At 43.8% G+C, this 23,856-nt stretch overlaps 1 protein-coding gene across 1 annotated transcript in view; it reads right to left on the bottom strand.

Annotated features, from left to right (window-relative positions):
• Positions 1-19,580, bottom strand: part of LOC147608525 (uncharacterized) — an 81,412-nt gene extending 61,832 nt beyond the window's left edge. Inside the window, exons 1-2 of the mRNA XM_086789239.1 lie at positions 18,880-19,580; positions 18,649-18,737 (exon numbers count right to left, since the gene is read on the bottom strand). Coding sequence (XP_086645365.1) covers positions 18,649-18,737; positions 18,880-19,075 — 285 coding nt within the window. The 5' untranslated portion in view covers positions 19,076-19,580. The remainder of the gene's footprint in view (positions 1-18,648; positions 18,738-18,879) is intronic.
• Between the last annotated feature and the right edge of the window lie 4,276 nt (positions 19,581-23,856).

The following is a 23,856-nucleotide window of genomic DNA, read 5'->3' as shown; positions in this document are numbered from 1 at the left end:
AATACCTACATAGGCTGCAGCCAGGCGCCTGTGTACAGCAGCCAGGCGCCCTTCCTCTTACAGGCGGCTAAACCATTCATCTGGCGGCTGTTTATCCACTGGCTGCGTTGCCTTGTTCCTTTGCAAGCTAACGTAGGCCATCTTCAGCAGCATATTACAGCAACCAGCTGTGTGACGTTAGTAGCTGTGTTCCTACAACAGAACTTTACCTCTCCTAAGGCGGCAGCTCCATCTTCTTTTTGGTTAAAGGTTGTACTTCTTTTCCATTGGCGGCTACAAGAAGTCTTCACATCTCTTGGGTGGTTTCAAAGTCTACACAAACACCACAAGTTTTGGTCTTCCATCAACCAACTACAAGTAAGTGATTTTCAGATTTGAGTAAAGCATTTTATGTTTAAATCTGAGAAGGGATTCATCCTTCTACGGCCACACCCGTTCGGTGCCGGGTTGTCCAAGCTTTATTGGAGAACCTCGGTCCAAAGGTGCTGAGATCGGGAGAGCCAGGCGTTAGTACGAGAGCGCCTGTTTGTGCGTGGTCTCGGAACACCAGTGGGGCGCTCTCCGCGGAGTCCAGTGAAAGCACAGGACCGTAGAGATTGGACCACACTAGTGGTCGTTCTGCTTCGAGCTTCTACATCGAAATTCGAGCCTACTTGTTTGGTACTGTTTTCATATGTACATGGACATTATCTGGTTCTTGGAACCCATGGAGCATTGTATTCATTAAATACTCCCAATAAATATATCATATATTGAGGGGGGGGTCGGCCCGTTCCGGCCCCAGTGCTGGTGTCCATCTTTCCATTTCATTTCATTTAAAATTTCAAGTTGTTTTAAGTTGTCCATTTCAAATTTGTGGTTTTAAAGTTGTGCTATTAAGCGTGTGGGTGTCCAACGGAGTCTTTCCCACTTGACGGGATCGGTTTCATTGGTATCAGAGCACGGTTGTTTCCCTCTTCCTAGTGGGGAAACGAACCTGTGTACTGGACATCCCGCTTTTAGCTAACTTAAAACACAATGGACAGCCAAGGCAACCCTTTGGAAGTGCCTAATTCGAGGGGTCCATCTAGTGCTTCTCGTGGGTCTGATGCCCTGCGTGGTAGGCACAAGCCCCTTGAAAGGGTTCTTGATAGTGAATCCAAGGGTCAACTGTCTCCAGGAAAGACAGTTATGCTTGAACAAGAGCCTGATGCTATGAGGGCTGAAATGGAACATATGAGAAAACTTTTGCAGGCTCAAGAGCAAGAGTTAAAGTTCTTGCATGAAGATCCCCACCTACAAAGTGCTATTGAAGCCAGGAAGGCTGATGCTATGGTTGATGTAACCTTTGAATCAATGGCTCGTGAAGTGGGTAAGAAACCAAGGGAGTTGGCACTTGCCTATCTCCTTCGCAAAGGTGATATCAAAGAGGGGGATGACGGAGAGCTGAAATTCAGAAATCCACCTCGTTTGAAGCATGGAGATCCCGCATCCCAGAGGCTGAAATCTTTTATGCAAAAGGAAGAGGTGACTGTCACCTCTCGACATGCATCCTCTCCCCAAGGCACTAAGCCCGATAGATATATGTATGCCAGTGCTCATGGAGGGCACGAAAGTCACATGCATGCAAGATATGTATCTCATGGTGACAGGTCTACTTCCAGAAAAATTTTGCCTTCTGAGTTGTCTCATGGAGAGACCATGCCATATGCAGGTAAGTCACATGCATCTGAGCTTCGAGTTCGTGGAGCACATGCCACCGTGCCCCATGAAGCTTCTATGACGGCCCATGGAGCCCATGCAGACAGGGCTACCCCGTTGGATAAGGGGAAAAGAAAAAGAGAAGACCATGAGCCTCATGCCAGGAAGCTCAAGGAGTTCAAAGCAGGTGATAAATCTGTCAAATTTGATGTCTTTCATGGTGAACATGATGCTTCTAAGGTGTTAGCGTTTGTGGCACAGTTCGACATTGCTTTTAGCGATGAGGACTTTACAGAAAAATCAAAAGTGCGCCATGCTAGCATGTTTCTGAAAGGGAGTGCTGCTCATTGGTGGATCACCGAAAAGATCACCAAGGATCCCATCTCTACTTGGAAGGAATTCAAAGACAGATTTTATGCTCAGTTCTTGCCACCCAATGCAGAGCAAACTCTCACTCAAAAGTGGGATAGGCTGGAACAAAAAGACAATGAGAGTGTGCAACAGTATGTTAACAAATTTTGGAAAGTGTTGCTGGAAGTGACTCCCTTCATGCAAATCTCAGAAGATGAAAGAAAGAGGAAGTTTCGTTCTGGATTGCAACCAGCATATAGATCGGGTATTGAATTGCACCCGAAACATACGTTGCAACAACTCACAGCTTCTGCTCTTGCTACAGAGCAATTGGTGCTCAAGATTAAGCAAGATCAAGGAGGTTCCAAGGGGAAGGACAAGGCTGTCCCAAATCAGCAAAAGGGTGGACAGCCACCTAAAAAGAACTTCCGGGAACCTTACAAGGGTGGTAAAGCTGAAAATAACACATCTAAAGAACAGGGCCCAAGGAAGAACAAATTTGGATTAACCCCGGAGCAAAGAGAGCAATATGCCAAGGATGGAAAATGCTTTTCTTGTGGTAGCAAAGACCACATGTTTCGGCAATGCCCAGATCGCAAATCAAAGCACGAGGTCAAGCACACCAAAGCAAATGTTCATGCAGTTCCTGATGTGCAAGGTAATACAGGTCATGATGCAAAAGAGCGTATGGTTTGCAAGGCTTGGGGGCAAATCAAGGATCAGCCCGCATTATTTATGTTTGATGACTGTGCAACTGACAATTTCATCTCTATGCAAATGGCAGCTGCATTGGGTATTGAGGTTGAAAACATGGGACCTCAGATTGAAGCCGAAGCTGCATTTATTGGTAAAGAGGTGCAGGTTACCCCTTTGATTGGGAAATTGCGTATCCATATTCAGGGCTATCTTGATAATGAGCATTTCCTAGTTGCTCCACTGAATGGATGTGATGTATTGTTGGGCAAGCCGTGGCACCATAGGCTTGAGCCCCGCAAAGACTACAAGTCCAATATGATTTCTTTTATGCATAAAGGCCGCATGCACTTTATTGATGATGGCAAAGAAGGGGATTCCATCCCAGTTGTATCACACATCCAAATTAATAAAGCAATGAAAAAGAGTCTTTCAGCGTACTTGGTTTTTGTGCGTGATAGTCTTGTGCCAAATCATCAAAATGTGGATGCTATGTCTAATGATAGGCTGAATTTTCTTAATGCATTCAACGACTGTTTTGCTGACTCATTGCCAGGTGAATTACCTCCCCAAAGGCCCGAAGATCACCGTATAGATCTTGTGCCAGGTAGTTCTCCACCTAACAAACCCGCATACCGAGTGAGTGCTGCACAACAAGAAGAAATTATGAAGCAGGTAAACGAGCTTTTAGAGAAAGGTTTGGTTCAGCCCAGTTCCTCACCTTACTGCTCTCCTGTGCTTCTTGTTCAAAAGAAGGACGGATCATTCCGTATGTGTGTGGACTATAGAGCTTTGAACAAGCTTACCATCAAGAACAGATTCCCAATTCCACGTATTGATGATATCTTGGATAAGCTTGATGGCTCAGCTTGCTTTAGCAGACTTGATTTGAAGAGTGGTTATCACCAGATACGCGTGGTGCCACAAGATGTCCATAAGACTGCATTCAGGACAGCCTTCGGATTATATGAATTCTTGGTAATGCCTTTTGGTCTCACCAATGCTCCTGCTACTTTTAATCGTATGATGGATAGGATATTCCGACCCCATGGCAAGTTTCCAGGAGTCTTCTTTGATGATATCTTGGTTTTCTCCAAGAATGAGCAGGAACACAGAACTCATTTGGTCACAATGTTCGAAGAGTTGCGAAAGCATAAACTTTTCGTCAATGCCAAGAAAAGTGAGTTTTTCCTTTCAGAGATTCATTATCTGGGACATATTGTATCCAAGGATGGAGTTACAATGGATCCTGCAAAGATAGAGACTATTCGGAATTGGCCCGAATTGCAAAACGTACATCAAGTACGTAGTTTTCTGGGATTATGTTCGTACTACAGGCGTTTCATAAGGCATTTTGCTATGATTGCCACTCCTCTACATGATCTCACGAAGAAGAAAACTGCTTTCAAATGGACTTCAAAGGAACAGGATGCTTTCTTGCAGCTCAAGCATGCGATCATATGTGGTCCAGTATTGATTGTTCCTGACTTGCACAAGTCATTCGTGGTTGAATGTGATGCTTGTGGTGATTGCATAGGAGCTGTCCTAAATCAAGAAGGGCATGCAATTGCATACGAGAGCCGTCGTTTGCATGATGCTGAGCTTCATATGGATATCTATGAGAAAGAGCTCTTGGCTGTAATTCACGCCTTAAAGATTTGGAAACACTACCTTCTTGGGGCTGAATTTGTAGTCAAGACAGATCATCAAAGCTTGAGATACTTTCTATCTCAAACCAAGCTTTCAGAGAAGCAGATGAGAATGGCAAATTTTCTTTCCATGTTTCATTTTCAGATTGTACATACTCCAGGAAAGAAAAATGTGGTGGCCGATGCACTATCTAGGAGGCCTTATGTTGCTGCAGTCTCAGTGGCCTCTCATGGAGATCTATCTGCTATGAGGGATTTGTATCATTTGGATGCTGATTTTTGCCATATATGGACTGATTTGATGGCTGGTCATTCACATGCCTCTTATGTTATCAACGAGGGTTATCTCATGAAGGATAATTGCCTATGTGTGGTGAAGGATTTGCGTCCAAAGGTTATGGACGAATGTCACGCTCCACCTTATGCTGGTCATAGAGGTATTATGCCTACTACTCGCATGATTCAGAGGTATTTCTTTTGGCCAAGCATGCGTAAAGACATTGAGGCTTATGTGCGTGCATGTATTACTTGCCAAAAGGTGAAATTTGACAGGCAAAAGCCTCCAGGTTTGCTTCAGCCATTGCCTATTCCCTCGCAACCTTGGGAAAGTATCACGATGGATTTTATTATGGATTTGCCTAGATCCCAGCATGGGAATGATGCTATTTGGACTATTGTGGACAGGTTTAGCAAGCAAGCTCACTTCTTGCCCGTCAAGAAAACCATTAAAGCTGATCATATGGTAAAGCTTTTTCTTGCTAATATTTTCAAGCATCATGGTATGCCTAAATCCATTGTTGGAGATAGAGATCCCAGGACTACAAGCCTATTTTGGAGGGCTTTGTTTGATAATATGGGTACCAAGCTTGAGTTTTCATCAGCTTATCATCCCCAAACGGATGGCCAAAGTGAAGCTGCAAATTCAGCTGTGTTGGATTTATTGAAGTGTTATGTGGCAGATCAAAAGAATGCTTGGGAGAAGTATCTTCCACTTGTTGAGTTTGCCTACAACAATACAATCCATGCTTCCACAGGAAAGGCTCCGTTTGAGATTATTTATGGCAGAGTGGTCTTGCCACCCATCCTTCGTACTAAGGATGAGATTTTTGCAGCTGATGAATATGTTCGTGACTTGGATGTTGCCTTTGGTCAGGTGCGGACAGCCATAGCAAGATCTCAGGATAAGCATAAAATGGCTGCTGCCAAGCATAGAAGGGACATGGAAGTCAAAGAAGGTGATTGGATATTGCTGAAATTTGAGAAGGCTAGGCTTCGGAAGAGGCCAGGACGAGAAGGATCATATCCTAAGCTTTCTCCTCGCTATTATGGACCCTTCAAGGTGATTCACAAGATCAATGAAGTGTCATATAGGCTTGCTTTACCTAGTCATTGGAAGATTCACAATGCTTTTCATGTGAGTCTATTTCGGAAATATGTGGGGCCAGATCCTGATGAGCCTGTCACAGAAGATCCGCCAGAGATTGAAGAGCTTGAGGAGATCCTCCAGCCAGAACAGATTGTTTTTCACAAGGAGAGAAAGCTACCTGCAGGAAAGCTTTCCAGGAGATACCTTGTGAAGTTTAAGAATTATTTGCCTATTGATGCCAAATGGGTAAATGAGGATTATTTTGCAGATTATCCGCAGTTGTTGCAGGCATATCTTGAGGCTTTTCAGTTGAGGTCAACTCTTTAGAAGCCCGGGGGGATGTCACCAATTGGCCGACCATTTGGTCCATCTCCAGTTTTTGCGTCTCGTTCACTCGAGGCCAGGCCGGTGTCTCGTGTGAAGAGGCCAGTATTTTGCTGACATGGACGGGAGCCAGAATAGTGCCACCCGTGTGTTAGCAGGATGGTGTCGTATGGACGGGAGCCAGATCAGTGCCACCCGTGTATGACCTGGACTGTGTTCGATCCATGGGACTGTCACGCCATGGAAGAGCCAGTATTCGTGCCGTGTTTTGCCTATGGGACTGTCACACCATAGGGAAACTCGTGCCTGGAACTGTCTTACCTATGGGACTGTCACTCCATAGGAAGACCAGATTTTTATGTCGTGCCAGTTTTGTGCCGACAGATATTTTGTACATGTTCCATGAACGGGAGATATGTCCATGTTACTATTTGCACATGCACACATATTTTGCATGTTTGAAACTGTTTTCGCATGACATGTATTTGTGTGTTTGCCTGCTTGACGTGTTACTTACTGAGCGGGGACGCCTGCCAGTGAGTCGTGAAGTCTGCTCTGTATTCTGACGAGTTTTAGTGCATGTGAACAGGTGGTAAGTATGTTACACATGTTGTTTTAATATTTTATTCTAACCCCTTTGTTTTATAAGGTTAGGTGTTCACATTTATTTAAAAGTGGGCACCCCCTTTGGGCACCCACTTTGGGGCCAAGGTGGGGAGCCCCACTTTTAAGTGAATGTGGGGGTGGGCATGGTCACCTACTCCCACTAATCCCCCCACATGCATGCGTGGGTATCACTAAGGTTAACTCCACATGAATATTATTAAAAGCTCCCTCCTTCAAGCGTGGAAAAAAACCAATCGCTTCCTTCAGGCGTTTATTTCACCAACCTGCGCCTCCTCTCTGCTGGCGACTGAATTTGCAGCAGGCGGTTGCCATCTCTCCCTCTGGCGCATGCTCTTCATGAAGGCGATTGCATCAGTACCCTTGGTTGCTGGCTGCGCCTGCCTCTCTACAGGTGGCTGAGTATAGTTACAGGCGGCTCTATCTTCTCCTACAGACTGCTCTTCCTACGCAGAGGTGGCTGCCATATTCTACTGTATGGCTGCGCTTACTTTACCAGGCGGTTGCTGAATCTTCCATGCTGCACCTCTACAAGCGTTTGGTCGCCACTCCATAGGCTGCGAATACCTACATAGGCTGCAGCCAGGCGCCTGTGTACAGCAGCCAGGCGCCCTTCCTCTTACAGGCGGCTAAACCATTCATCTGGCGGCTGTTTATCCACTGGCTGCGTTGCCTTGTTCCTTTGCAAGCTAACGTAGGCCATCTTCAGCAGCATATTACAGCAACCAGCTGTGTGACGTTAGTAGCTGTGTTCCTACAAGAGAACTTTACCTCTCCTAAGGCGGCAGCTCCATCTTCTTTTTGGTTAAAGGTTGTACTTCTTTTCCATTGGCGGCTACAAGAAGTCTTCACATCTCTTGGGTGGTTTCAAAGTCTACACAAACACCACAAGTTTTGGTCTTCCATCAACCAACTACAAGTAAGTGATTTTCAGATTTGAGTAAAGCATTTTATGTTTAAATCTGAGAAGGGATTCATCCTTCTACGGCCACACCCGTTCGGTGCCGGGTTGTCCAAGCTTTATTGGAGAACCTCGGTCCAAAGGTGCTGAGATCGGGAGAGCCAGGCGTTAGTACGAGAGCGCCTGTTTGTGCGTGGTCTCGGAACACCAGTGGGGCGCTCTCCGCGGAGTCCAGTGAAAGCACAGGACCGTAGAGATTGGACCACACTAGTGGTCGTTCTGCTTCGAGCTTCTACATCGAAATTCGAGCCTACTTGTTTGGTACTGTTTTCATATGTACATGGACATTATCTGGTTCTTGGAACCCATGGAGCATTGTATTCATTAAATACTCCCAATAAATATATCATATATTGAGGGGGGGGTCGGCCCGTTCCGGCCCCAGTGCTGGTGTCCATCTTTCCATTTCATTTCATTTAAAATTTCAAGTTGTTTTAAGTTGTCCATTTCAAATTTGTGGTTTTAAAGTTGTGCTATTAAGCGTGTGGGTGTCCAACGGAGTCTTTCCCACTTGACGGGATCGGTTTCATTGGTATCAGAGCACGGTTGTTTCCCTCTTCCTAGTGGGGAAACGAACCTGTGTACTGGACATCCCGCTTTTAGCAAACTTAAAACACAATGGACAGCCAAGGCAACCCTTTGGAAGTGCCTAATTCGAGGGGTCCATCTAGTGCTTCTCGTGGGTCTGATGCCCTGCGTGGTAGGCACAAGCCCCTTGAAAGGGTTCTTGATAGTGAATCCAAGGGTCAACTGTCTCCAGGAAAGACAGTTATGCTTGAACAAGAGCCTGATGCTATGAGGGCTGAAATGGAACATATGAGAAAACTTTTGCAGGCTCAAGAGCAAGAGTTAAAGTTCTTGCATGAAGATCCCCACCTACAAAGTGCTATTGAAGCCAGGAAGGCTGATGCTATGGTTGATGTAACCTTTGAATCAATGGCTCGTGAAGTGGGTAAGAAACCAAGGGAGTTGGCACTTGCCTATCTCCTTCGCAAAGGTGATATCAAAGAGGGGGATGACGGAGAGCTGAAATTCAGAAATCCACCTCGTTTGAAGCATGGAGATCCCGCATCCCAGAGGCTGAAATCTTTTATGCAAAAGGAAGAGGTGACTGTCACCTCTCGACATGCATCCTCTCCCCAAGGCACTAAGCCCGATAGATATATGTATGCCAGTGCTCATGGAGGGCACGAAAGTCACATGCATGCAAGATATGTATCTCATGGTGACAGGTCTACTTCCAGAAAAATTTTGCCTTCTGAGTTGTCTCATGGAGAGACCATGCCATATGCAGGTAAGTCACATGCATCTGAGCTTCGAGTTCGTGGAGCACATGCCACCGTGCCCCATGAAGCTTCTATGACGGCCCATGGAGCCCATGCAGACAGGGCTACCCCGTTGGATAAGGGGAAAAGAAAAAGAGAAGACCATGAGCCTCATGCCAGGAAGCTCAAGGAGTTCAAAGCAGGTGATAAATCTGTCAAATTTGATGTCTTTCATGGTGAACATGATGCTTCTAAGGTGTTAGCGTTTGTGGCACAGTTCGACATTGCTTTTAGCGATGAGGACTTTACAGAAAAATCAAAAGTGCGCCATGCTAGCATGTTTCTGAAAGGGAGTGCTGCTCATTGGTGGATCACCGAAAAGATCACCAAGGATCCCATCTCTACTTGGAAGGAATTCAAAGACAGATTTTATGCTCAGTTCTTGCCACCCAATGCAGAGCAAACTCTCACTCAAAAGTGGGATAGGCTGGAACAAAAAGACAATGAGAGTGTGCAACAGTATGTTAACAAATTTTGGAAAGTGTTGCTGGAAGTGACTCCCTTCATGCAAATCTCAGAAGATGAAAGAAAGAGGAAGTTTCGTTCTGGATTGCAACCAGCATATAGATCGGGTATTGAATTGCACCCGAAACATACGTTGCAACAACTCACAGCTTCTGCTCTTGCTACAGAGCAATTGGTGCTCAAGATTAAGCAAGATCAAGGAGGTTCCAAGGGGAAGGACAAGGCTGTCCCAAATCAGCAAAAGGGTGGACAGCCACCTAAAAAGAACTTCCGGGAACCTTACAAGGGTGGTAAAGCTGAAAATAACACATCTAAAGAACAGGGCCCAAGGAAGAACAAATTTGGATTAACCCCGGAGCAAAGAGAGCAATATGCCAAGGATGGAAAATGCTTTTCTTGTGGTAGCAAAGACCACATGTTTCGGCAATGCCCAGATCGCAAATCAAAGCACGAGGTCAAGCACACCAAAGCAAATGTTCATGCAGTTCCTGATGTGCAAGGTAATACAGGTCATGATGCAAAAGAGCGTATGGTTTGCAAGGCTTGGGGGCAAATCAAGGATCAGCCCGCATTATTTATGTTTGATGACTGTGCAACTGACAATTTCATCTCTATGCAAATGGCAGCTGCATTGGGTATTGAGGTTGAAAACATGGGACCTCAGATTGAAGCCGAAGCTGCATTTATTGGTAAAGAGGTGCAGGTTACCCCTTTGATTGGGAAATTGCGTATCCATATTCAGGGCTATCTTGATAATGAGCATTTCCTAGTTGCTCCACTGAATGGATGTGATGTATTGTTGGGCACGCCGTGGCACCATAGGCTTGAGCCCCGCAAAGACTACAAGTCCAATATGATTTCTTTTATGCATAAAGGCCGCATGCACTTTATTGATGCTGGCAAAGAAGGGGATTCCATCCCAGTTGTATCACACATCCAAATTAATAAAGCAATGAAAAAGAGTCTTTCAGCGTACTTGGTTTTTGTGCGTGATAGTCTTGTGCCAAATCATCAAAATGTGGATGCTATGTCTAATGATAGGCTGAATTTTCTTAATGCATTCAACGACTGTTTTGCTGACTCATTGCCAGGTGAATTACCTCCCCAAAGGCCCGAAGATCACCGTATAGATCTTGTGCCAGGTAGTTCTCCACCTAACAAACCCGCATACCGAGTGAGTGCTGCACAACAAGAAGAAATTATGAAGCAGGTAAACGAGCTTTTAGAGAAAGGTTTGGTTCAGCCCAGTTCCTCACCTTACTGCTCTCCTGTGCTTCTTGTTCAAAAGAAGGACGGATCATTCCGTATGTGTGTGGACTATAGAGCTTTGAACAAGCTTACCATCAAGAACAGATTCCCAATTCCACGTATTGATGATATCTTGGATAAGCTTGATGGCTCAGCTTGCTTTAGCAGACTTGATTTGAAGAGTGGTTATCACCAGATACGCGTGGTGCCACAAGATGTCCATAAGACTGCATTCAGGACAGCCTTCGGATTATAGGAATTCTTGGTAATGCCTTTTGGTCTCACCAATGCTCCTGCTACTTTTAATCGTATGATGGATAGGATATTCCGACCCCATGGCAAGTTTACAGGAGTCTTCTTTGATGATATCTTGGTTTTCTCCAAGAATGAGCAGGAACACAGAACTCATTTGGTCACAATGTTCGAAGAGTTGCGAAAGCATAAACTTTTCGTCAATGCCAAGAAAAGTGAGTTTTTCCTTTCAGAGATTCATTATCTGGGACATATTGTATCCAAGGATGGAGTTACAATGGATCCTGCAAAGATAGAGACTATTCGGAATTGGCCCGAATTGCAAAACGTACATCAAGTACGTAGTTTTCTGGGATTATGTTCGTACTACAGGCGTTTCATAAGGCATTTTGCTATGATTGCCACTCCTCTACATGATCTCACGAAGAAGAAAACTGCTTTCAAATGGACTTCAAAGGAACAGGATGCTTTCTTGCAGCTCAAGCATGCGATCATATGTGGTCCAGTATTGATTGTTCCTGACTTGCACAAGTCATTCGTGGTTGAATGTGATGCTTGTGGTGATTGCATAGGAGCTGTCCTAAATCAAGAAGGGCATGCAATTGCATACGAGAGCCGTCGTTTGCATGATGCTGAGCTTCATATGGATATCTATGAGAAAGAGCTCTTGGCTGTAATTCACGCCTTAAAGATTTGGAAACACTACCTTCTTGGGGCTGAATTTGTAGTCAAGACAGATCATCAAAGCTTGAGATACTTTCTATCTCAAACCAAGCTTTCAGAGAAGCAGATGAGAATGGCAAATTTTCTTTCCATGTTTCATTTTCAGATTGTACATACTCCAGGAAAGAAAAATGTGGTGGCCGATGCACTATCTAGGAGGCCTTATGTTGCTGCAGTCTCAGTGGCCTCTCATGGAGATCTATCTGCTATGAGGGATTTGTATCATTTGGATGCTGATTTTTGCCATATATGGACTGATTTGACGGCTGGTCATTCACATGCCTCTTATGTTATCAACGAGGGTTATCTCATGAAGGATAATTGCCTATGTGTGGTGAAGGATTTGCGTCCAAAGGTTATGGACGAATGTCACGCTCCACCTTATGCTGGTCATAGAGGTATTATGCCTACTACTCGCATGATTCAGAGGTATTTCTTTTGGCCAAGCATGCGTAAAGACATTGAGGCTTATGTGCGTGCATGTATTACTTGCCAAAAGGTGAAATTTGACAGGCAAAAGCCTCCAGGTTTGCTTCAGCCATTGCCTATTCCCTCGCAACCTTGGGAAAGTATCACGATGGATTTTATTATGGATTTGCCTAGATCCCAGCATGGGAATGATGCTATTTGGACTATTGTGGACAGGTTTAGCAAGCAAGCTCACTTCTTGCCCGTCAAGAAAACCATTAAAGCTGATCATATGGTAAAGCTAATATTTTCAAGCATCATGGTATGCCTAAATCCATTGTTGGAGATAGAGATCCCAGGACTACAAGCCTATTTTGGAGGGCTTTGTTTGATAATATGGGTACCAAGCTTGAGTTTTCATCAGCTTATCATCCCCAAACGGATGGCCAAAGTGAAGCTGCAAATTCAGCTGTGTTGGATTTATTGAAGTGTTATGTGGCAGATCAAAAGAATGCTTGGGAGAAGTATCTTCCACTTGTTGAGTTTGCCTACAACAATACAATCCATGCTTCCACAGGAAAGGCTCCGTTTGAGATTATTTATGGCAGAGTGGTCTTGCCACCCATCCTTCGTACTAAGGATGAGATTTTTGCAGCTGATGAATATGTTCGTGACTTGGATGTTGCCTTTGGTCAGGTGCGGACAGCCATAGCAAGATCTCAGGATAAGCATAAAATGGCTGCTGCCAAGCATAGAAGGGACATGGAAGTCAAAGAAGGTGATTGGGTATTGCTGAAATTTGAGAAGGCTAGGCTTCGGAAGAGGCCAGGACGAGAAGGATCATATCCTAAGCTTTCTCCTCGCTATTATGGACCCTTCAAGGTGATTCACAAGATCAATGAAGTGTCATATAGGCTTGCTTTACCTAGTCATTGGAAGATTCACAATGCTTTTCATGTGAGTCTATTTCGGAAATATGTGGGGCCAGATCCTGATGAGCCTGTCACAGAAGATCCGCCAGAGATTGAAGAGCTTGAGGAGATCCTCCAGCCAGAACAGATTGTTTTTCACAAGGAGAGAAAGCTACCTGCAGGAAAGCTTTCCAGGAGATACCTTGTGAAGTTTAAGAATTATTTGCCTATTGATGCCAAATGGGTAAATGAGGATTATTTTGCAGATTATCCGCAGTTGTTGCAGGCATATCTTGAGGCTTTTCAGTTGAGGTCAACTCTTTAGAAGCCCGGGGGGATGTCACCAATTGGCCGACCATTTGGTCCATCTCCAGTTTTTGCGTCTCGTTCACTCGAGGCCAGGCCGGTGTCTCGTGTGAAGAGGCCAGTATTTTGCTGACATGGACGGGAGCCAGAATAGTGCCACCCGTGTGTTAGCAGGATGGTGTCGTATGGACGGGAGCCAGATCAGTGCCACCCGTGTATGACCTGGACTGTGTTCGATCCATGGGACTGTCACGCCATGGAAGAGCCAGTATTCGTGCCGTGTTTTGCCTATGGGACTGTCACACCATAGGGAAACTCGTGCCTGGAACTGTCTTACCTATGGGACTGTCACTCCATAGGAAGACCAGATTTTTATGTCGTGCCAGTTTTGTGCCGACAGATATTTTGTACATGTTCCATGAACGGGAGATATGTCCATGTTACTATTTGCACATGCACACATATTTTGCATGTTTGAAACTGTTTTCGCATGACATGTATTTGTGTGTTTGCCTGCTTGACGTGTTACTTACTGAGCGGGGACGCCTGCCAGTGAGTCGTGAAGTCTGCTCTGTATTCTGACGAGTTTTAGTGCATATGAACAGGTGGTAAGTATGTTACACATGTTGTTTTAATATTTTATTCTAACCCCTTTGTTTTATAAGGTTAGGTGTTCACATTTATTTAAAAGTGGGCACCCCCTTTGGGCACCCACTTTGGGGCCAAGGTGGGGAGCCCCACTTTTAAGTGAATGTGGGGGTGGGCATGGTCACCTACTCCCACTAATCCCCCCACATGCATGCGTGGGTATCACTAAGGTTAACTCCACATGAATATTATTAAAAGCTCCCTCCTTCAAGCGTGGAAAAAAACCAATCGCTTCCTTCAGGCGTTTATTTCACCAACCTGCGCCTCCTCTCTGCTGGCGACTGAATTTGCAGCAGGCGGTTGCCATCTCTCCCTCTGGCGCATGCTCTTCATGAAGGCGATTGCATCAGTACCCTTGGTTGCTGGCTGCGCCTGCCTCTCTACAGGTGGCTGAGTATAGTTACAGGCGGCTCTATCTTCTCCTACAGACTGCTCTTCCTACGCAGAGGTGGCTGCCATATTCTACTGTATGGCTGCGCTTACTTTACCAGGCGGTTGCTGAATCTTCCATGCTGCACCTCTACAAGCGTTTGGTCGCCACTCCATAGGCTGCGAATACCTACATAGGCTGCAGCCAGGCGCCTGTGTACAGCAGCCAGGCGCCCTTCCTCTTACAGGCGGCTAAACCATTCATCTGGCGGCTGTTTATCCACTGGCTGCGTTGCCTTGTTCCTTTGCAAGCTAACGTAGGCCATCTTCAGCAGCATATTACAGCAACCAGCTGTGTGACGTTAGTAGCTGTGTTCCTACAACAGAACTTTACCTCTCCTAAGGCGGCAGCTCCATCTTCTTTTTGGTTAAAGGTTGTACTTCTTTTCCATTGGCGGCTACAAGAAGTCTTCACATCTCTTGGGTGGTTTCAAAGTCTACACAAACACCACAAGTTTTGGTCTTCCATCAACCAACTACAAGTAAGTGATTTTCAGATTTGAGTAAAGCATTTTATGTTTAAATCTGAGAAGGGATTCATCCTTCTACGGCCACACCCGTTCGGTGCCGGGTTGTCCAAGCTTTATTGGAGAACCTCGGTCCAAAGGTGCTGAGATCGGGAGAGCCAGGCGTTAGTACGAGAGCGCCTGTTTGTGCGTGGTCTCGGAACACCAGTGGGGCGCTCTCCGCGGAGTCCAGTGAAAGCACAGGACCGTAGAGATTGGACCACACTAGTGGTCGTTCTGCTTCGAGCTTCTACATCGAAATTCGAGCCTACTTGTTTGGTACTGTTTTCATATGTACATGGACATTATCTGGTTCTTGGAACCCATGGAGCATTGTATTCATTAAATACTCCCAATAAATATATCATATATTGAGGGGGGGGTCGGCCCGTTCCGGCCCCAGTGCTGGTGTCCATCTTTCCATTTCATTTCATTTAAAATTTCAAGTTGTTTTAAGTTGTCCATTTCAAATTTGTGGTTTTAAAGTTGTGCTATTAAGCGTGTGGGTGTCCAACGGAGTCTTTCCCACTTGACGGGATCGGTTTCATCTGGTCCCTACTTGGACCCCTAAGACCCAATCCCTAAGAGGATTGAATGAATCTTTCAAGGAGCCTCTTGTGCTATTTATAGTTCTTTTGACTTTATGGATAACTCGCCGACCAGCAATCGGCCAGCAGTCTTGGCATAAAATCCATAAAACGCAGCGCTCCTCTGATTTGGTCGAGCCGCCACTGTTTGGTCCAGCCGCCCACTTTCTGTAAGCAACCGATAGCTCATGTGTTCCTACCTGGTTCAGCCAACAGCGCATCATCCATGCCCAAGTCGAGGCTACTACCTCATCTGCACCCTGATGCTTCTAAATTCTGGTATTGAAACTTATGTTCGTGAGTGCCTAGTGTGTCAGAAAGTCAAATTTGACAAGCACAAGACACCCGGTTTGTTTCACAACCCTTACCCATTCCGCAAGAACCATGGAAAAGCATTGCCATGGATTTCATTATGGATTTATCGAGATCGGTACATGATAATGATGCTATATGGACTATCATTGATCGCTTTAGCAAACAAACACACTTTATTCCTCTGAGGAAACCATCAAGCCAGAGCACATGGCAAAGTTGTTCTTGAGAATCAACCAATGCATGATACTGATAAATAATTCATTGTTTTGTAACTGCATGTGCGACATATTCTAGCGTCCCATACCACTAGAATACACCCCATATGAGATCCTTGTATAGGCGACAATTCTAGCATCCCATACTGCTAGGAGCCTCCAATACACAAGACCAAAACCATAAACTATTCATCAAAACCATAGAGAAGCCTTTTCCAGAATCAAAATGTTTTCCGACGAAAACACCTTTTAGAAAAAGAAATTTTCCTAAAACACATCTCAAAATAGATATAGGAAACACTCTCCACTTGCATCAACAAGGGAGTTCAACATGTACAAAATCCCAAATATCGGCAAAAGAAAAGCATTAAACATAAATACTTATCTCAATAAAAAGTCTGTCGCCATATGTACAATCAAAATTTTTGGGACAAAATCCCATGAATATTGAGGAGAGAACCAAAGTCCACAACACACAAAATAGTGTCTAAGTTTCCTCCAAAACTTCGTTCTTTTCTTGGTAGGAACACTGGCTCCCAAAACAATCGGGCTTGGAACAACCCGTTGGTCCATCTTCCACTAGAGGAACTTGCATCTTCTATTCATTGTGCTCCTTCCGAGCCATTGCCTCCTTGAAAGAATGCCTGTCTCCACCTCGAACAATAGGTAGTTCCGGAACAAGAGCCATCTTTTGGACTGGGATTTGGACTTGGACTTGGATTTGGATTCATTGGACTTGGGATCCATTGGATTTGGATATTGGAGCTGGTACTAGCCCGGTGAGAGATACTCGTGGGTCATCCCCGTGGTGTGCTCGACATCAAAGATCTTGTGCGTCGACATCAACATCGACTTGGATATCCTACATCAGCATATTTGTTTGTTTTGTATTCATTGATTGTATTGATCCTCGCCGGATTGTTCCTGAATAAATTCCTGAAAGGGGGCGGGGCAGGGCTTGTTCCCCACTCAATGTGGTGTACTATACAAGATCCCCATTCCCTTTTCTCTCTCCCCCCTCTCTCTTTATATTTTTATCTCTTGGACATGTGGTTGAGTCTGTCACTGCACGCCTGGTTGGGCTTACAAATCAGCACCATAAACCAGTGCAAATCAGCCTCGAGCAACAGCCCAATAAGGTATCAAACCAGTCCCGAAATCTATGCCAAAAAAGCCCCAGAACAAAGCCTCAAATCTACCCCAGAGAAGCTCTCAAATCAGTCCCTGATGTCTCCAAAAATAATCCCCAAAAAAACTCTCAAATCACTGTCCCAGATTCCTCCAAAAAAATCCCTTGAACCGATGGCTAGGAGGGAGTTGTGAAGACACAAAAGTAGTTGCCCAGCCCGCTATCCACTGTACGGCCAGCGCAAGGGGAAGAGGAGAAGTTGTGCAGCCCGTTGTCCATATTTACACCTCCTTCTGTTCATATTTTTGCTATAGGCACCTCCTTCTGTCCATATTTACATGCCCAAAATTATAATAAACCCGGGCACACTTAGATGATGTGTGAGTCCGTTGACTCATAAATCCTTTAAGTCACTTTATAGGAAGCATAACTTTGCCAATACATGCTCAAGCTTTCTTCTATGGAGAATCCCCGTTCGCACCTTGGTTCCGGACAGCACAATAGTCTTGGACATACCATGATGCTTGAAAATATGGGCCACGAATATTCTCACCATGTGCTCAGGCTTAATATTCTTATGGACAGCAATGAAATGAGCCTACTTGCTAAACCTGTCAATGATGGTCCATATGACATCATTCCCCTAGTGCGTTTTAGGCAAATCCATGATAAAATCCATGGCTATGGACTCCGTGGCTGATCCGGAATAGGCAACGGTTGAAGCAAACCAAGTGCCTTATGCCTGTCAAACTTCACTTTTTGGCAGTCCATACATTCGCGCACATAAACATCTATGTCTTTACGCATGTTTGGCCAGAAAAAGTACCTCTCCAAAGCCTGCGTAGTCGCAAGAATTCCCCTATGTCCTACATAGGGCGGTGCATGGCATTCATCCATCGCCTTAAACCGTAAGTCCCTAAGCACACATAAGCGGTTTTGCATCATCAACAAAGGGAAAGGAATCCTCCCCAATGCTGAAAATCACAAGGGCAATGTCACGCAGCAACAATGAATTGACCGGGTCAGAAGGCAGGCAAGGCTGCTGGATTGCATCATTTGGTTTGCCGAGTCGATGTTGAGGCTAAGGCAGTCACTGCCATTGAGCATCTCCTGCTGCACAAGAGGTACAGCTCTCTGAAGCAGAGTTGAGAGCAGGCTGACTGTGCCAAGCCAGAACTAAAAGAGATTTGGGCAGGCTATGGGCAGAGCTTGAAGAGGAGAAACATCATTCATTGATTAGCAAGATCTACTTGGAGAGAGAAAAAAAGATCCAACGGGTACCTGTGGACCAGAGGCAGTAGGAGGACGTGCGCAAGCTAAGAGGACAAAAAAAAACACCCCAGCAATTCACCATATATAAAAAATCATTATAACATAAACTCATCCAAATTCCTCAGTCGCCTTAGCCTTAATGGCATGGAAGAATTTATAGCCTTCTTGGAAGCTACCCCTTGATAAACTCATGACACACTTAGCTTATAGAGACTGACAAATCAATTCAAGTCTATCACTTGACACAGAAAGAGAGCCTACTCTTTTAATGAGTTCCAATGGCTCAGCAGCTTTCCATACAGCAACCGCTTCCTTCATGCGGTTTAGTTGTTCTTGTGTGTATCTAACAGCTGCAAGAAATAAAGAAATCATTAAAATGACATGAAATGAGATTAATTTGACTACAAAGAATGAAATAAGTTGAGGAGGATCTAAACTGAGAGCCTTCTATATTGAACAGTAAATTGCAAGTGCTAAGGCAAGTTTTCCTACCTAATACAGGAGATCGGCGAGTTTGAACTAGGACTCCAGCTGTGAAAGCAGATGGAGAGGAAGTGAAAAAGAGGGGACTGATGAAGGATTGTAAGAGATAGAGAGCAGCTACGATGTTAAAGCTGCAGACGACAATGGTGGCGATTCTGTAAGAGCAGCGTAGTCGGGGAGGGCAGATGTAAAGGTCTGGCACCATATCTGCAGGAAAATCAAGATTACAAGCTCATTGCTTCTTCAAACCCTGACACTCTGCAAACCCTATCACGGAAGGGGATGGTGTAGATGGGCATCACTAGCATACATAGTGATGTGCTTATTCTTCAGGAGCTTGCTCTTCAGAGTGTATAGATGGATCACTGCAGATCAGCTGTACTTCTTCTTCGCATTCTTAGCTACCCTGCAAACCGTTGTAAACCCGAGGGATGGCTGCAAACCCTTTCTGTACATACGGATGGGTTTGAAAACCCTTTCTGTACATACGGATGGGCTTGAAAACCCTAGCTGTACATATAAATAGGGCGGCAAACCCTAGCTATGCGAAAGTATGGGTCTGAAAACCCTAGCCTTCTCCTTCACAAACCCTAGCGATTTTCCTTGGTCTCGGCCTTCCCTGCTGTGTTTCTGAGCTCTTGCGTGCGGAACGCAACCACGTGAGCTGAAGTTTGGCACAATTTCCTATCAGCATCCACTCGCCAGCTCGGACGGCAATCTGCAAGACAGGCGGCCGGTTTTGGGCGGGACGTGACGAGACGCTTTCGCAAATAGTGTGAACTAGGGCAAAGTCAATTTTGTTGACCGTGTAAGTTTTCAATCTCTACACGTAAAGTTCCCTCCCTGTCTTCTATGCCAAAGCTCCTTGGCATTGGAATAGTGAAAATGAAGAATAGACATAGATAGTGAGGCACTTTCAATTTTAGCTCTTGTGACTATTTAGTAGCATGGAATACAAAAATTTCATGATCGTGTTCAATGAAGGCAAAACTAGAACTCGCTTAAACTCAAGGAACAATTGAGGTAACTTTTGGAGCAAGGCTTTGTTTAACCGAGTGTATCGCCATGGGGAGTATGTCATACTTTCCTAAAAGAAGAAGGATGGAATCCACGAATCTATGCACCCCCTTGTAGTTGATGGGTGGTGGTGGTAACTCAAAAAACACACAGATCTTATTTTTACAATAGAGTCTGCATCTCTCAAAGACTAGCATAAGATGAATGCTCCTTCCACTCCAAGTGCACGCATAGGTCATCAAAATGAATACCTTAAAGGATCTTCCAAAATAGATCCTTGAAGACACACATAGCATTGAAAGGTAGGTCATTAGTCGAGCACAATGGCATGACACAATCCATAGCAAATGTTGTCTTATATTGATCGGTTGGGTCAATTGTCTAGCCTAAGAAGCTATTTGCTTCTACCTAGCTAATGGGACACGCGAAGTCTAAGCCATATTTAACAAATTGTTATTCTAGAATTATAGCGAGTTAAAAGGGCATATGATAATTTTCTTGGACCATGGTAAGCCTTTAGCATAAAGAGCGTAGGTCAGACTATGGTGGCCTACACATAGGTCACCATAGGTCCCCGACAAAGTGTCCTCCACATACACCAAAATGGGCTTGCTCAAGAATAACGATAAAATCATCTTCATGAAGTCATCATATATGCCAAAATGGGCTTGCTCAAGAACGGTGACAAAGTCATCTTCATGTATGCATTTCCTCATGGTGCCATCTTGAACCTCCTTGTAGAGCATTCCCATTGCTGTCAATTAATAAGAACCGCCTTCCTAATGAGGCACTAGCTCTACCCTTCTTGATGGAATAGACAATCAGAAATCCATTGGGCAATGTCTTTACTCTATTTTGGTACATGGTCAATGTGGAAAAATGGAGCATTAGGAAGATCATCTTCCATTGTTCTTCATTTGGATTTCTAGAAAGGTGATCAGCATAGACATGCAACATGCACGGATCTCTTTCACATGATGATAGTGCTAAAAGAATGAGTAACCTTGGTGATGCGCCCCATTATACAAGGTTTGTTCACCAAATAAAGCAATGCTTGATGGTGGTTAACACAAAGAAAACAAACTTTTTGTCTAAGAGGTAATGTCTATACCTCTATACATGACTATGCTTCTTTACATTATATACTATAGCTATAACCCCTCTCTCTTGGTGGTTGTGTTATCACATTCTGAGCATCATTGAGTTGATGGCTAGCAAAGGTCATGGGAAGTCCATGTTATGCTCCTTTGCTAAATGTTTGCTAGCATGTATTCTTCGATGTGGGTGTTATGCCAACATACACTAACATGCACATGGAAAATTAGATCCCAGTTAAGGGCCCTCAAGATGGGGGTACACTTGCTAGTGCCTTCTACACTTTTGTACATGCCCATTGGCATTCATCTATCCATTTGAAGATAATCAATATCTTATACAAGGGTCTAGGGTCCTGCATATATGATAGATGAATAGTTGAATATTCTATAATGCCATGCATACCCCATGAAGGCACCCCCTTTTAGTTGATGGGGTGGTTGGCAATTCTAAGATCACATGAATCTTGTTCTCATCTATGGAGGTTCTATTCTTGGAGATAATGTCTCCAAGGATGACACCAATTTAAATTTGATCGGGTTCAACAAGATGCGGGTAGAGTTTGCATCTCTCAAAAGACTAGCCTATGATGAGCAAGAGATGCTCCTTTCACTTTGAGTGCATGCATATAGGTCATTAATTCTCTAGGATCGTCTAAAGGAGATCATTGAAGATTATACATATCAAGTGTTGGAAGGTGGGAGTTCAACAATTGTTTCCAAGGATGACATCGATTGACATTTGAACGGGTTCATCAAGATGTCGTAGAGTCTGCATCTCTCAAAAGACTAGCCTATGATGAGTGAGAGATGCTCCTTTCACTTTGAATACATGCATATAGGTCATTAATTCTTTAGGATCTCCTTGAAGACTATACATATCAAGTGTTGGAAGGTGGCAAAGGCATTGGTCACTAGTTAAATGGTGTGACGCGATAAGCATATATTACCCACTTTGTAACAAATGCTATATTATATTGATCGGTTGAGTCAATCCTCATTTGAGTAGCCACATCTAAAATGTTGTGAGCTTCTATCTCCGGTGATACTTTCTAACATGTGGTTGATGTAAGGGAAGGGATAGTGATGGCGAATTATGGCAACATTAACCTTTTTGAGGTTAACGCACACTCTAAGATTTTTGTTCTTTTTGGAAATGATCACTATCAATGATAACCACCTAGTATGTTCAATTTTATACATAAATCTTGTGTCAATGTGCTTTGTGTAACTCTTCTTTGACCATTTGTCTGTACTGGGGATTCATATGATAGGCTCTTTGTTTGGATTGGTTTTCCACTTTCCACTTTCATGGAGAGGGATGGTGTGTTTTACCACTTTCAACAATGATCAATCACTCAGTGTGCTCAATTTCATCATTATTGGTGATAACTGCTCAATGCGCTCAATTTTATACACAAACCTCACATTGATAAGCTTGCTTGGATCTTCTTTGACCATTGTCATAGGCTTGTTTAGATGGTTTTGTGCCTTCATTGAGAGAAATGGTGTGTTTTACCTCTTCCAAAGGAATTCCCTTCATGTCAGTGTATTTTGAGGCAAAAACATCATAAATTCTTTGAGCAAGGCTATCAATTCTCCTTTCCCACTCCAATCCACACCTAATGGAGCTCAAAGCTTATGTTTTTGAGTGGATTACCACATTATTCCTTGGCTTAATGAAATAAGATCAAAGCCATGTGGGCTTTAAAATTATGTAAAAGGCTATTGAAATTAAGGTTTTTTCTTTCCAATCTATGCAAATAGAATGACCTAACCTAATGCAAAAAGGCTAATGAAATTAGGGTTTTTCCCTTCCAATGTATTCAAATAAAATGACCTAACCTAATGCAAACAAGCTTCAAAATAATAGCAACCTAAACACGTCCAAAGCTCCCACTCTCCCAAAGTCAAGCTATATGTATTGTAAGTAAATTTCTACCTTTTCTATGAATTTCCTAGAGTTCAATTATGTTGCTAATGTGCTATGAAGTGTTGTATAGTACCTTGGGAGGCAATTTCTTCGGGCTTCCTACTCTTCTCTCTCTCTCTCTCTCTCTCTCTCTCTCTCTCTCTCTCTCTCTCTCTCTCTCTCTCTCTCTCTCTCTCTCAATTTTGAAATTAGAGAGCTCTTTCTCTTAAACTAAGTAAAAGAAATCAATTATTTAAGATTAGTAATTATACTTAATGATTAGGGTAAGCAGAGGTGTGAAATTGTGTCATTAAGCTATACTCTAATCAATTCCCTGCTAAAGTTAGGCTTTTTGTGAGAATTTCTCTTGTAGAGAGTATCCCCTTTCTTTATATTTTCTTAATATTCAATTAGTTTAAGCATCTCTTTTATGCTTTATAAGAAGGTTAGAGAATCCAGCTTCTCCTAATCTCTCAAAAAGAGTAGAGTAATCTATGTTGTAGTTATTGTTTTTGTAATGCTAAATTTGTGGATTTATATGGTAAATTAGGGTTATAATTTTGTCAATCTTTAAGTAGACAAAGTTTGTAAATTGGGATTAAGAGAGAATGAATTATTTGTGTATATTGGGCATAACACAAGCTATGGTTTCCCTATCTTGTACTATGAGAGAAGCAAGGGTTTTGCATGAGTAAAAAGATTATGTTCTCTTAATCTAGGTCTTATTATTCTTGCTTAGAACTAATTTACAAGTGATGGTAACAACAATATTATTTAAGTACCATAGTTACATTTATGAAGCTAGCCAAGGCATGTACAATGCCACAATGACGAACACCAAGCGGCCACCATTTGGTTCGAAGTAGTCCACTTTTGAGCAAAAATCTTTCAAGTGAGATGACCCTTAAGCAAAGGTGTGGTACTCTCACAACCCGAGCCCCATTAGATCCCCATTCAAGCTAG

This window comes from Cibotium barometz, chromosome 53 (genome assembly GCF_041138505.1).
Source record: "Cibotium barometz isolate CiBa-2024 chromosome 53, ASM4113850v1, whole genome shotgun sequence".
Classification (NCBI taxonomy): domain Eukaryota; kingdom Viridiplantae; phylum Streptophyta; class Polypodiopsida; order Cyatheales; family Cibotiaceae; genus Cibotium; species Cibotium barometz.
Note: the sequence above shows the minus strand (reverse complement) of the source record. Positions and strands in the feature narration are given on the sequence as shown.